The sequence below is a fragment of the Mustela erminea genome, chromosome 2, assembly GCF_009829155.1.
Source record: "Mustela erminea isolate mMusErm1 chromosome 2, mMusErm1.Pri, whole genome shotgun sequence".
Taxonomy (NCBI): Eukaryota; Metazoa; Chordata; class Mammalia; order Carnivora; family Mustelidae; genus Mustela; species Mustela erminea.
In genome coordinates this window covers 156,857,954-156,871,445 of record NC_045615.1, presented here as the reverse complement: position 1 = coordinate 156,871,445, position 13,492 = coordinate 156,857,954, and the positions used below count along the sequence as shown (strand labels likewise).

At 40.3% G+C, this 13,492-nt stretch overlaps 1 protein-coding gene across 5 annotated transcripts in view; it reads left to right on the top strand.

The window, feature by feature from the left end:
* The window catches only part of RASSF6 (Ras association domain family member 6), a 53,322-nt gene that overhangs the window by 28,166 nt on the left and 11,664 nt on the right, over window positions 1–13,492 (top strand). For all 5 annotated transcript variants that reach the window (XM_032334563.1, XM_032334564.1, XM_032334566.1 and 2 more), the window contains 4 exons: window positions 2,222–2,300; window positions 6,648–6,787; window positions 10,999–11,096; window positions 13,096–13,280. In XM_032334563.1, coding sequence (XP_032190454.1) covers window positions 2,222–2,300; window positions 6,648–6,787; window positions 10,999–11,096; window positions 13,096–13,280 — 502 coding nt within the window. The remainder of the gene's footprint in view (window positions 1–2,221; window positions 2,301–6,647; window positions 6,788–10,998; window positions 11,097–13,095; window positions 13,281–13,492) is intronic.

Sequence of the window (13,492 nt, the reverse complement as noted above, 5' to 3'; positions counted from 1 at the left end):
ACAACTACTCAGCTCAGTAGTTACAGCAGAAACGCAGCCACAGAGAATAAGCAAACAATTTGGTGTGGCTATATTATAATAAAACTTCATTGATAAACACATATAGCCCAGGACCACAGTTTGCTGACTCCCTGAGTCATCTGGAGACTTATTTCTCTGGGGGAAGGTTTAGTCACATACTGTTCAGGTACAGAAACATTTCCCAAGTGGTTTGATCCCAGAAAATATCTTCTAATTATATATGGTCCTGAAGTAAATACTTTGAAGGATACTTGTACCATATCTTATTGTGCAGTTTTATCAGAAACAGAAGCTAAGGGAATAAGATTATATAAAAATTCATTTGCCTTAATAACAACCCTCACAGCTCAGCATATCAGGAGTTGCATCCCAAGTGAACCAGAAATTTCTATATGCTTCCCTGGCACTCAATAATGAGAGCCATAAACGTGTTCATACTCCTTATACCAGTACAATAATTTTTAGAAAATACCCCACAGTAGTGACTCCAAGGGAACAAGTCCCTTGTGTGTGCAATGATATTTAGAATAGAAATATTCATTAACATTGAAATTCTAAAGTAACTCGGTTGGAAATGGAACCATAGCATGGAGGAATTCTGTAGAATCTTTTTATGTGGTGATTGTGTGAAGTGTATAGAACCTTGCAAATGTGCTCATTAAAATTACAGTGTCAGATGAAAAGAGTGCATTTACATGGTCTCAAGCATAAAAGTCAATATACGTGAATTCCATCATTCAATATTCAGTAAGCATTCATTGATTAAGAGCCTACTATGAAAAAGTCTCTGCTCTAGCACTGGGAAGACAATAATGAATAAAATAGACCAAAATCCCCACCCTCATAGATCCAGTATTCTTAGGGGAGGGAGAAGATATTGAAGATCATAAAAATTTTAACAAATGATATATTTGGAAATTTAATATAAGATTCCCCCCCCCCATTAAACTGCTTGTATAAAAAAGCTTTCCCTCCTTTATTTGGTATGTTTCATATTTTAGGAATAAGAATTTCTCTGATCATTTCATTCAACTGGTGTTCATAGAGTTCTTACTATGTACCAAACACTTTTCTGGGCACATGGAATATAGTGCAAACAAAACATACAGGAACACCTGTTCTCATGGAGCTATGGAGAGAGAGACCAAATATCAGACAAATAAATTAAATGTGTACAAGGTTAGAGGTGATGAAGGGGCAGAGGTAAGAAGGCAGGGTATGAATGTTGGGAGAGGGCAAACCTTTAGATTGAGATGGTGCCTTCTGAGTAAAAAGTTAAAGAAAATGTGTAAACAGTGTGACACTGGGTGGGGGGTAAGAGGAGAAGTCATTCTGGATAGGGTGATCAGCAAGTGCAAAGGCCCTGAGGTTAGAGTGTGCCTGACATATTCAAGGAACATTAAGGAAGCCAGTGGCTAGAGTGCAGTGAGTGAAGAAATGAATAGCAGGAAATGAGATCAAAGGGAAAGAGAAGTCCAGATCACATCTGGCCTTTTAAGTCATGGGAAGGATGTTGGCTTTTATCCTGAATAATGAAAAGATACTGGAGAGTTCTGAGCTGAAGACAGAGATGATCAGGTTTGCATTAAAGTAACAGCCACTGTCACAACAGACTACAGGTACATGAGGCTTTGAGGAGACTATCGCAGTAACCCAGGTGAGAGAAGATGGCTCGGACCAATAGGTTAGTTAAGGAGGGTGAGGATCTTAGGCTGTGGAGGCACAGGGGAAGGGTAGAGAGGCAGGAACCAGTATTCCCACTGCCAGAGCCCACCTGCCACGAAGGATTAGTAACTTGGGAGCAGTGACCATTTCTGAACTGTTACTATACTGCGTGTAGGAAACATGGTATCAGGCACATGCTAGGCACTTAATTTAAGCTGATTAAATGTTGCAAAACCAAAAAGAAATGTGAAACCATATCTCTATTTTGTGGCTGTCTCCTGTCACAGAACAGTCTCCCCACCACTTTGCCCTGAGTCATTTTCCCTTCTTTGTTTATTTATTTATGAATTAGCCCCTCCAGTGTTTGTTGATGTCCCAAGACTTCATTTTCAATGACCAGCAATAAGTGAAAATGACAGAAGAGTGTAGATTCCATTAATCATTTCTTTCTCATACCTGTATGAACTGAAAGCACTGTTATTGCCTTTTACTGTTAAAAAGCCTGATTGTAACCAAATGTAACTTTTTTTTTTAGAGAACAACTCAATTCTTTATTGAAGACCTATAACATTTTTTATGGGACCCAGAAAAATCTGCATATTGTATATGGACAGGTAAGCCCACCAAAGAAATACAATACGGTTTGATCCCCAGAAAGAAATTCCATGAAGGTATAAAGGAATCAGGGTAAGTTGGAGTCCGTAATCTAGCAGCACAAGTGGTCTGGACAAACAGGTGAATCTTTGACTTGATCATTATTTTTATTTTTAGGCTTTATCACAAGATCCCTGTCCTGGTACATGTGACTTTTTAAGCAGTTTTAGGGATAGGAAAGCATTTAAAATTATTATAATGAACTATTTACTTTCTATTTTTAAAACAATGTATAAAAATTATTTTGCACAGCAATTCCACGAGAAATCTATCATAATACTTTCTGATAAATGTACCAGAATGTATAGAGAAGGTGGTGTCGTCCCACAGTGACATCATTTGTAATAGAATTTGGAGATATCTTAAGTCTACACCAGTGGGGGATTGCTCAAATAAATATGATACGGATGATAACATAGTTTGATTTGGTCATTAAGATGAATCAGTTAGATTCCAATGGATGTGTGCTATGTTAAAACAAATGTTAAGATGTGAAAGAATTCAGAAAAGTCCTGAAACTAGAAAGCATTTTTAGGAGTGCAAATTACCAGGCTGTTTTACAAACTGGCCTTAGATTTTTCTTTTTTCCTCTTCTCCTTCTTTGAATGCTTCATTCTCCATGTCTCTCTGCTCAGTCTTGTAACCTAAAGGAGCTCACTTCACATCTTTATGGTATCTTCCTGGTTCCAGGGAACCTTAGGCTTTTCTACCTCTGATTCAAATCTTCAAATTTGATGGTAAAGCATTGGCTTTAGGCTACTGTGATTTGGTTTAAAATTGCCGTTGGGACAGAAGAAAACTTACAAACTACTCTGGCCTTTACTAGAGAATTTAAGTGATTTAGGTCAGTTGAACATTTCAGTTATCTTCCCAAATGTAATAGATAGAAGAAGGAAATAACTAACCCCTTCACAAAGAAATGGGTATAAATTTTATTTCAATACTGTCCTATATCTTAGATCTCGAATATATATAATTGCAAAGATAGTTTAGGAAAATTTAATAAAAGGTCAAAACTTTAAAAAATGATTGTTTATATTTTACTTGAAGCTTCTACAAAATTCACGATGTTAAGATATTTGTTTCCTTTAGGAAAATGTTTGAATTCTGATATTACAAACATGATTTGAGGCATGCTCTTTCCAATTCTATGAACAGTGTTCAACTTACAATACAAAAGTCATTTAATTTTTTTTTAAATTACATGAAGAGAAGTACACAGTGAGACAATTAAGATTGCTTAATCTTTCTATCTGTACTTACTGGTCAGTAAAGTTAGAATTCAGAATTTTCTAAGTATCCTTTGTTATAAAAACAGACATTGTTCAAAGGGAAAATATGGAGGATAACATGTAGCTTTCTTCAACTCTAGTTAATTAAGCAAATAATGATTGTGTGCCATGTGCCAGACACTGTTCTAGAAGGTGCAGATACAGCAATGAAGAAACAGTAGAGAATGTCCTGCCTTTATGCTTTTCACATTATAGAAGACAGACAAGAAACAAAATACGCAATATATCCAATGGTAATAAAGGCTGGGGACAGTAGCAAAGCGGGGATCTAAGTGGGGTGGGGAAGAGGACCATTCAACCGAAGACTCTGAAGGTTGTGAATAAGCCAACTTTGCAGAAGTCTGTGGGGCCCGCATTCCAAACAGAGACAGCAGCCTGAGTAAGGGGCCAAGCCTGGCTTGTATAATTGATGTAGAACAGGGAAGTCAGTGGAACAGGAACCTTATGAGAATTGAGCATTAGTGGGGCGCCTGGGTGGCTCAGTGGGTTAAGCCACTGCCTTCGGCTCAGGTCATGATCTCAGGGTCCTGGGATCGAGTCCCGCATCGGGCTCTCTGCTCGGCAGGGAGCCTGCTTCCTTCTCTCTCTCTCTCTGCCTGCCTCTCAGTGTACTTGTAATTTCTCTCTGTCAAATAAATAAGTAAAATCTTAAAAAAAAAAAAAAAAGAATTGAGCATTAGTGGACAACACGGCTAGAGACGTAACTGTGGAAAGGAAAGCACCAGGGTGTGAGGATCTTGGAGATTATTGTGAAGACCTTAGTATGTGCTTGGAATGAGGTGGAAAGCCACAGAAGAGTTTTGCAAAGAACAGTGACATTATCTAAAAAGACTTATTTTAAAAGGATCTCTCTAGTGATGGGGAGTATAGGGAAGGGCAAAGAAAAGAATGAGAAAGAAAACTCTTGCAGTAATCCGAGCAAACAATGACAATGGCATGGGCCGGTATCATAGCAGTGGATACAGTGAGTGTGGCCACATTAGGGATGTATCGTTAAGGCGGAGCTAATAGGATTTGCTAATGCACTGGATGTTGAGTGCAAAAGAAAGATGAAAGGCGACTCCAGAATTCCTGGCCTGAGCAACTGGAAGGATAGGGTGCTATTTGCCAAGATGGGGAAGACTTGGAGAGGAAAATATTCGTGGGAGAGAGATCAAGAGTTAATTAGGAAGATATTAAATTCGATGTCAGGTAGGCAGTTGGACACCTGAGTTCAGGGGACAGTTTGGGCTGGGAATACAAAGTTGTAAGCCATTAGTTTAGGTTAATTTAATGTATAGGGATCCTTGAGATCACCAAGGATACTGGCGTAGATCTAGAAGAGAAGAGGCCTACAGATTTAGACGAGATTAAATAAGTGTATACAAGCCTTCTGTGATAATTTATCTAGTTAATCTCTAAAGGGAGATGCTCTGTGAAATTAAAAACTATTCTGATACTCCTTGCATGAGAAAACCCAGCATTGTCTGATAGCAGTCTGGGGTATTGCTTTTTGAAAGCAAGAATTAGATCATTTTAGAAGAGCGGTTATTCTGTGAATTTTTGCTGGAAGGGATTAGCTGAAGTATAATTAAACAAAGAAGGGTTGCTCTGCATCAATAGCTAAAATGTAGGACCTGCATCACGAGCTGCCATCTCCGAGACCAAATTATGTTTGGTTGGTTGCTAAAAACAGCTGAGTGGTAACCTGATCTCTCAGTAGTCTGAACCATGGATTCAGAAGTGGGAGAAGGAGCACATTTTTGTTTCAGGAGTGACTCAGAAATAAGTTTATCAGCCAAAGAAATAATAAGTCATAATGATTATTGAGCACTTATTAAATATCGGGTCCTGTGAGTCAGGTATTATTATATGTCCCTTCTTCAGAAGCAGCACGTTTAAAGGTGCTCAGCATCTCATCCAAGGTCGCGCAGCTGGGAAGTGGCAGAGCCAGGGTTCGAACACAGGTCTGTCCGATTCCAGAGTCTGGACTTTTCATTACCCTCTCAAATAAAAAGTCATTTCTATTGAGTCATTTACGTTTTCTAATAATTTTTTTTCATGATAATAGTAGTTATTGGTTGTTGTAGTTGTTATTGGATGGTTGGAATATGACTCCTCTTCATTTCAATATTTTTTGAAATTTCTGTAATGACAACATGTTACTTTAATTACAGAAAGGCTTTTACATAGACAAGAGAAAATTGATTTCAAAATAAGTTCTATGGAACTATGCTTTGGTATTAGTATTACATCTACAGAGTAAGTAAATGCTCACAATTGATTTTTTTTTTAAAGATTTTATTTATCTATTTGGCAGAGATGGAGAGAGAGAGCAAAAGCTGGCAGAGCAGCAGGGAGAGAATCAAGGCTCTCTCCAGAGCAGGGAGCCTGACCACAGGCTCCATCCCAGGACTCTGGGATCATGGCTGAGCTAAAGGCTGATGCTTAACCGACTGAGCCACCCAGGCACCCCTCACAGTCCATGTTTGCATAGAATTTCCTTCTTTTGTTATGTTTCCAATTTAAAGACTAGTCAAATGATTCTTTTTTTGTTCAAATAAATACTTTGTTACACATTTAACAATGTTTCCATACATTTTTCGCTCATTCTGCATAATTTGTGAGTTTAAATTTTCTATTCAGAAATGAAGAAACAGCCACTAAGTCTTTGAAGAGCTGTCCTCCTGATTTCTAGTTTGGTACAGCTTTTAGTTCTGCTATAATTTGAAGATTACAGAATTAATCTTTGAGCTCATTGAAGAATCATGGAGTTCAGAAAAGCATTTTCCACATACTGCGCCCTCTGGTGGGTATGTCGTTACCCATCAAGTACACCATGACTTGGGTGGTTTTAGCTATTAACAAAAATGTATTATTTTAAGGATAAATTGAAAAACCAAAGAACCCCACTGGAGGATTTATTTTTATTTACTAAGATGTCTTACAGACTTGACTTCTACATTTTCAGTTAAAAGATTTACCTTCTATCAATAATACAAAAACCATGTTTGAGCCAATTGGTTTCTTCCCCAGACTAAAGATGGAGAACCAATCGTTGAAGGAATGTTGGACATTTCCTGGGGAGTAAAACGTCCTATACAACTGAAAATCCAAGATGAGAAGCAAATCCCTTCTTTTACTAAAGTGAAGTCGCCCGATGTCTTTTCCGGAAGGTAAGCTGTCTTTCATGTTTTAACGTCTCAGAAGATGACCCTCCTATTTACCTGCCCTTATTGTGTGGACTCTTAAAGATGGGAGCCCGAATGCTTATAATAGGATCTCATCTGATCTGATCCCCAGCAACTCTGTGAAGTAGGTGTTCGGAGCCCAGGGCTCTGAGAGTTTGGGTAATTTGTGCAAAATCTCCAAATACCGTGTAGCAGACCTCAGGTGTACCCCTCTGCTGTGTTGCTTCTCTCCCAGAAGACTGAATTCCTTTATTAGAAAAGACAAAATATAAAGGCAAGATTCCATTAGGCCTGGTTACCAAAAGGGGATAAAGTGTAAATTTCTCCGCTCCTTGGAACAGAAGGCTCTTCCCGCTTTCTGGAAAGGAGCTTTAATTATGCCCCACCTGATTGTCCTGATCCTGTTCAACAGAGCACAGCAAAGTGCCCCTGAAGTTCAGCAACTGCACAAGGCGATCCTCTGTGTAGGTTTTTTACCCTGAATACAGAAGTTGAGCTGATTTTTTTTTTCATTTTCCTCTGCAAATTTTAGAAAAATAAATATTCCCAGAAGGAATCGTACATACAATTTTTTTTTCTTTTTTCTTCCTAATTCCCTACTTTCCTTCCTTTTTAATCCTCAACTTTCCAGCTTATCTCCCTGCGGTACATACGTGGAGGTACCGAGCCCTCTCCTTACCCATCCTGCCATGTATAACATCTATTTCCGGATAGGCTCGGGTCCTAGGAAGAGAGGATGAAGAGAGAGCCAGGACTTTTTCCTTATCTGATCTTCCACCGTAAGCAGGGGGAGCCCACGTATCCACTTGTGTTTGGAAAAACCACTGACACCCACTCTGATATGCACCTGGCCGATTTGTTCAGATACGATGGTCCAGCAGCTCTGAATATTTTGTAATTCCCTCTACATACCATGCAGCATCTTCCTTGCCTGCCTCCTGGAAAGTCTCCCTGCTTTTTAGCATCCATTTGCCCGACTCCCTTCTCTCAGTCTTTTCAAACTCTGGTCAGGGAACAAGGGAACACATTCCACAGAAAGCCTTTTCTGACCCTTTCATGAGTATGGGGTGCACTGACAATTTTTCTAGTCACTTCCAAAATACGCCATTAATTGCATTTTATGCACATACCTCTCTGGCCCGCAAGCTTTTTCAGAGTATGGAACATACCTTATTCATCTGTTATCTCGGTACTCCGTAGTGTGCCTGGCACGAAGAAGAAACTCAAAATAGAGTCTTGAATCAAGCCCACAAGCCCAGTACCTCTGCTCTCTTGTGAAAACTGTCTCCATCTACCACTTCTGACTAGTCTCCCATCCAGGCTAAGGGTTGCCGATGGGCGAAGGGTCCAGTGTTCTCGGAAGAGAAGGGAGACCACAGACGTAGGCAGCCTGATGAAGCCGTGCGTCCCTCACCTTCAGAGACCAGATGACTGATGGCGCTGATGATTCTAAATGACTAGGAGCATCCTGTAAAAGGAGACATTAACCCCGGGCTCTGCGTTGAGATTACTGTGCAAGATATGAATTTGGCAAAATGAGCTATCATCGTTCCTATGCTTAAACACTCATTGCAAAGTTCTCCGACCAGCCGGTTGCTTTTGATGCATTTTCATTCTTCAAGTCATGAAAACTTAATAAGTATGGAGCATTAAGGGAAGATGTCGAGGAGATGCAGTGAGGTACTCGAATGATCACGTGAAGTCTTTTTTTAAATGGCTACCCCCAAGGTATTTTTAAATTTTTGAATTAAAATTCAAAACGCTTGTTCCTAAAAATCCTCAATTCAGGCACAAGTTTCAAGAAACCAGGTGGGCAGAGTAATACTGATGCCTCTGCATACACGGTGGTAGGTTAGAAACGAATATTCTCATGATGTGCCTTCCATCGACACCAATGGCATTTTTCAGTGTTTATCAGCAAGAACATGGCTGTGAACGAAACAGGAATGATCTTTCATTTCAAGTAGAGAAAGAATTTCCTAGAGAAGTTGGCTTGCCCTTTACCACAGCATTGAAACTTCCTGGAACATTCGAAGTGAAAGGCACCCCCGTGGTGTATCAGATCCTTCTGGAGGTCGAGAATGATCAGAAAGAGATGCTGCCCCTCTCACACTCAAGACCAAGATTAGATTCCATGGTGGTCAAGTAGCCAAGAATCTTCCATGGGAACCAGCTCAACACCCCACAAGAAGGGGCAGCATGATTTACAATGGCTGTTCCTTAGCCTCTGGTTCCCTACAGAGCACAGGACTACCTGAGGACCTATTTTGTGTCAGTCCGGTCCTAGACACAGTCACCCTGGCTGCCACCCATAAGGTGACATCCACTTAAATTCCGAGCCATGAAGGAAATCCTGTGAATAAAGGGGTGATTCCCTCATTCTCACTTTTTTTTTTTAATATTTTACTTATTTATTTGACAGAGAGAGATCACAAATAGGCAGAGAGGCAGGCAGAGAGAGAGGGGGGAAAGAGGCTTCTCGCTGAGCAGAGAGCCCGATGCAGGGCTCGATCCCAGGACCCTGAGATCACGATCCGAGCCGAAGGCAGAGGCTTTAACCCTCTGAGCCACCCAGGCGTCCCACCCTCGTTCTCACTTCTCATGGCCCTTTTTCGTCCTGGGCTCCTGTCTGTGGGCAGAGCTTCTCCCTCTGCTCCCACCGGGTCCCAGATGGGGGATCTTCAGTGGGTGGACGTGGAGGAGAAGCCGTGAAAGTTATGTACTCGGCGGTGGGAAGGGCCTCGGTCTGGTCTTTCCATTCACCCATTGAGAGCATCATCAGTTCGTCAGGCTCACTTGTTCTAATTATCTTCGGAATGAGTCACCCTGAGTCAGCTTAGAGGGAGTGGTAGAAGCTTAAATACAAATCAGTTGGTTTGAACCGTGACCACCTGTGATCCTTTATGGAAACGATCCTGTGGGCGATACTTTGATCTTTCCTAGCTGGTACAAGTATTTTGTGTCGAAAATCTTCCAAAATTTTTCTCAAAAACAATAGCAACCACCCAGCCTTACTGAGGTTATGTTTGCTTGCACCAGTTTTCAGTTCTGTTTTTTAATAAAATCAGCTTTGGCTCATTTTGTACAGATCGTGACAGAATGACATAGAGAACAGAAGCCAGACGGTGTACATTTGAATAACCTTAATAATGTAGTTGTTGTTGTTTTTTTTTTTTCCTTACAGCACACGTAGAAAAATGACCACATTCCATTTGTTTATCAAATTACTACCTCCTTTTTATTTTGCATCTCCTCAGAAAACCTCCCCACAGTGTAAATTTACCAACCGTACACCCCCTGAAGCAGTCAGAGCCGCACTAACAGTCGTGTGCTTGGGCAAGTTGCACTAGGAGACCCGCATCACGTTCCATCCAGTTTTCTTTGAACAGCTCTGGGTAACTGCCCTCAACTATAGTCATGTGCAACAGTTACATACGGGTGACTTTGAATTACCCAGAGCTCAAAGCTGATGCTTTCGGAAGCGGGGCACCTGGGTAGCTCCATGGGTTAAGTGTCTGCCTTCAGCTCAGGCCTGGGATCAAGTCCCACATTGGGTTCCCTGCTCAGCCGGGAGACTCCTCCCTCTCCCTCTGCCTCTCTCTCTCTGCTTGTGCTCTCTCTCACTTTCTCAAATAAATAAAACCTTAAAAGCACAACAAAAGACCCTGATACTTTCTACTAAGATGAGTTAGGGAGCAAAAAGGGCCAAACACTCATATGGTGAGCCATGTTTGTCCCCCTGAATTTGGCACCTTAAAGACAGGCACCACAACTTACTGAGAACACTGCACCTAAGAATTCTCCGAATACAATAGTAACCCAAAGCATGTTGGCAGAAAGAACACTTACATCTAAACTCTCCTAAGAGCATGGCAAGCTATCTGTGGAACAATGGATTGTGATGATCTCTACTAATTCTATTTGCATACACATTTTATAGAATCTATATAACCTTGCTTTCAGGTTCTAACTGAATTATTATATCAGATTTGCTTAAAATAAGTACAGAAAGTATTTAAAACACATACTGACCGTTCTGGTATAAATACAATTTTAATAATATTAAAATTGTTATAATTTAGGGTATGCTTACCTATGGAGCCCCTCAACACTATATTAATACTATAAATCTGAAAAACACCATGAGCCTCATACAAATAGCATTGATGTCATTACAAGATTTTATTACTTTTCAGGGGAATGACACGCTGGGGGGAATTTGATGATCTTTACCACATTAGTCATCTGGACAGGACCCAGATTCCAGCATCTGAAGCAACAAATTCCCAAGAAGGTAAGTACCAAATTTTTAACTAATGGAGAGACCTTTTTTTTTTAATGTAAGGGGTGTATCCTAAATGTTTCTCTGAAATTTTAACATTTTACACACCACTAATTAATAAATCTCTCATATTAAAAACATCTCTTAGGATCATACTAATGTTCTCATATGATGTTTAAGAACCTTACTTTACTATATAAAATACAGTTCTCATATGATGTTTAAGAACCTTACTTTACTATATAAAAATACAATGATTTTTAAAATTACATCATGTCACTTAGACTTACTAGATTAGCTAATGGTTTAAATAAACATGTACATAAAATTCTTCAATATTTTCCTGAAGGATTAGGATCATTTGTTATACTCAGGAGCCTTTTATGTTAGACCAATCCCCTCAGGTTGGATTCAACATCTTTTTAGAAGTTGAATGATTTAGTTAGTTAATAGATATTTACATAGCACTCCTTCCCAGAAAGAGGAGGATATACTGGGATCACTGTATTTGAAAGAATTATTTCAAGCACTTATTATTTTTTTAAAGATTTTGTTTATTTATTTGACAGAGAGAGAGAGATCACAAGTAGGCAGAGAGGCAGGCAGAGAGAGGGGGAAGCAGGCTCACCGCTGAGCAGAGAGCCCAGTGCGGGGCTCGATCCCAGGACCCCAAAACCGTGACCTGAGCCGAAGGCAGAGGCTCAACCCACTGAGCCACCCAGGTGCCCCATCAAGTGCTTATTTTAAAAAGAGAAATCAACTTGAACATCAAGTAAGTTCATATCAAACTTGACAAACCAACGGTAAACGGCAGCTTCTACGACATGGGACCTCGGAAGCCATAATGACGACGTAATAGTAGTAATATTAGCAGCTTTCATTTACTAAGACCCTGCTAAGCGTCAGTACTGATATTGTGTATCTTACATAGATTTGGTTTTCACATAATATATGGAGATCCAAGGAGGGAGGAGCTGATGACTGAGGCTGGGAGCAGGGTTCCTCTTTCTGGGGTAGTCCTATTACCAGGCTGATTTTTTTAAAGATTTTATTTATTTATTTGACACAGAGAGAGAGAGAGAGATCACAAGTAGGCAGAGAGGCAGGCAGAGAGAGAGGAGGAAGCAGGCTTCCTGCTGAGCACAGAGCCCGATGCGGGACTCGATCCCAGGACCCTGAGATCATGACCTGAGCTGAAGGCAGAGGTTTAACCCACTGAGCCACCCAGGAGCCCCTATCAAGCTGATTTTAGACCAAAAAGGGTATCCTGCTGACATTAGCCTCATGAATCGATCAACAACTTCCAATGTTTATTTATTTTTTCCATCACAGTCCTTCCTGCCGTCTCCATAACAACCCATATTTAATAACAAACATGATGCTCCTTCCAAGGTTCCCTTTTCTTTGTCTAATGGCTCTTGGCATCTTTTATATAAGAGTCCTTCCTGTCTGCCCTTTAAAAACACTCTTCTAGGGGCGCCTGGGTGGCTCAGTGGGTTAAAGCCTCTGCCTTCGGCTCAGGCTCAGGTCATGATCCCAGGGGTCCTGGGATCGAGTCCCGCATCAGGCTCTCTGCTCAGTGGGGAGCCTGCTTCCTCCTCTCTCTCTCTGCCTGCCTCTCTGCCGGCTTGTGATCTGTCTGTCAAATAAATAAATAAAAATCTTTAAAAATCAATAAATAAAAAATTAAAAAAATTTAAAAAAATAAAAACACTCTTCTAAACCCAGGGGAAATCCAATGTGCCAGCATCAAAGATACCATAAAAACCTATCGATATCTAAGCACCAGTGCTAGAAGAAGATGAAATATCTCATGCCTATTGGATGACATGCTAATGACAACAGGAATTTTTTTTTAAATCCCAGGGTAAAATAGAATACTGTTTCCTAGTGTTTGAAAACATTATAGTTCACTGCTTAGCTACATATTTTCTTATCAAATACATATTAAAATCCACCCAAGGAGGTAGGCGGCTAAATGATGTGGCCTTATAACCTTTATCCTTCCCAGATTATTTATCTTATCACAGTAGCACTCTGAAGCCTTACGCAGGAGAAGAGCCAGAATCCCCGTTGCTCTATCGAACCATGAGTGAAGCTACGCTGGTGAGAAAAAGGATGAAGCCTCCAGCGATGGACGGAAAAGAGAGACAGAAGCACAGGGTCTCCATTAACGGGCACTTCTACAACCATGAAGTGAGTGGTAGTTCCATTCATGTCATTTCAAATAATGTCTGTTTCTCTAACAATGGCACTCAATTTGACTTACACTTAAAAATAGTCACAATAAATAGCAGTCGTCTAATATTTATCACATGCTCTCTGTGTGTTAGGCATTCAACTGTTTTAAATTGGATTTTGATGAATTACCTCAGTCTCTAAAACAATCCTATGAAATAGGTACTGTT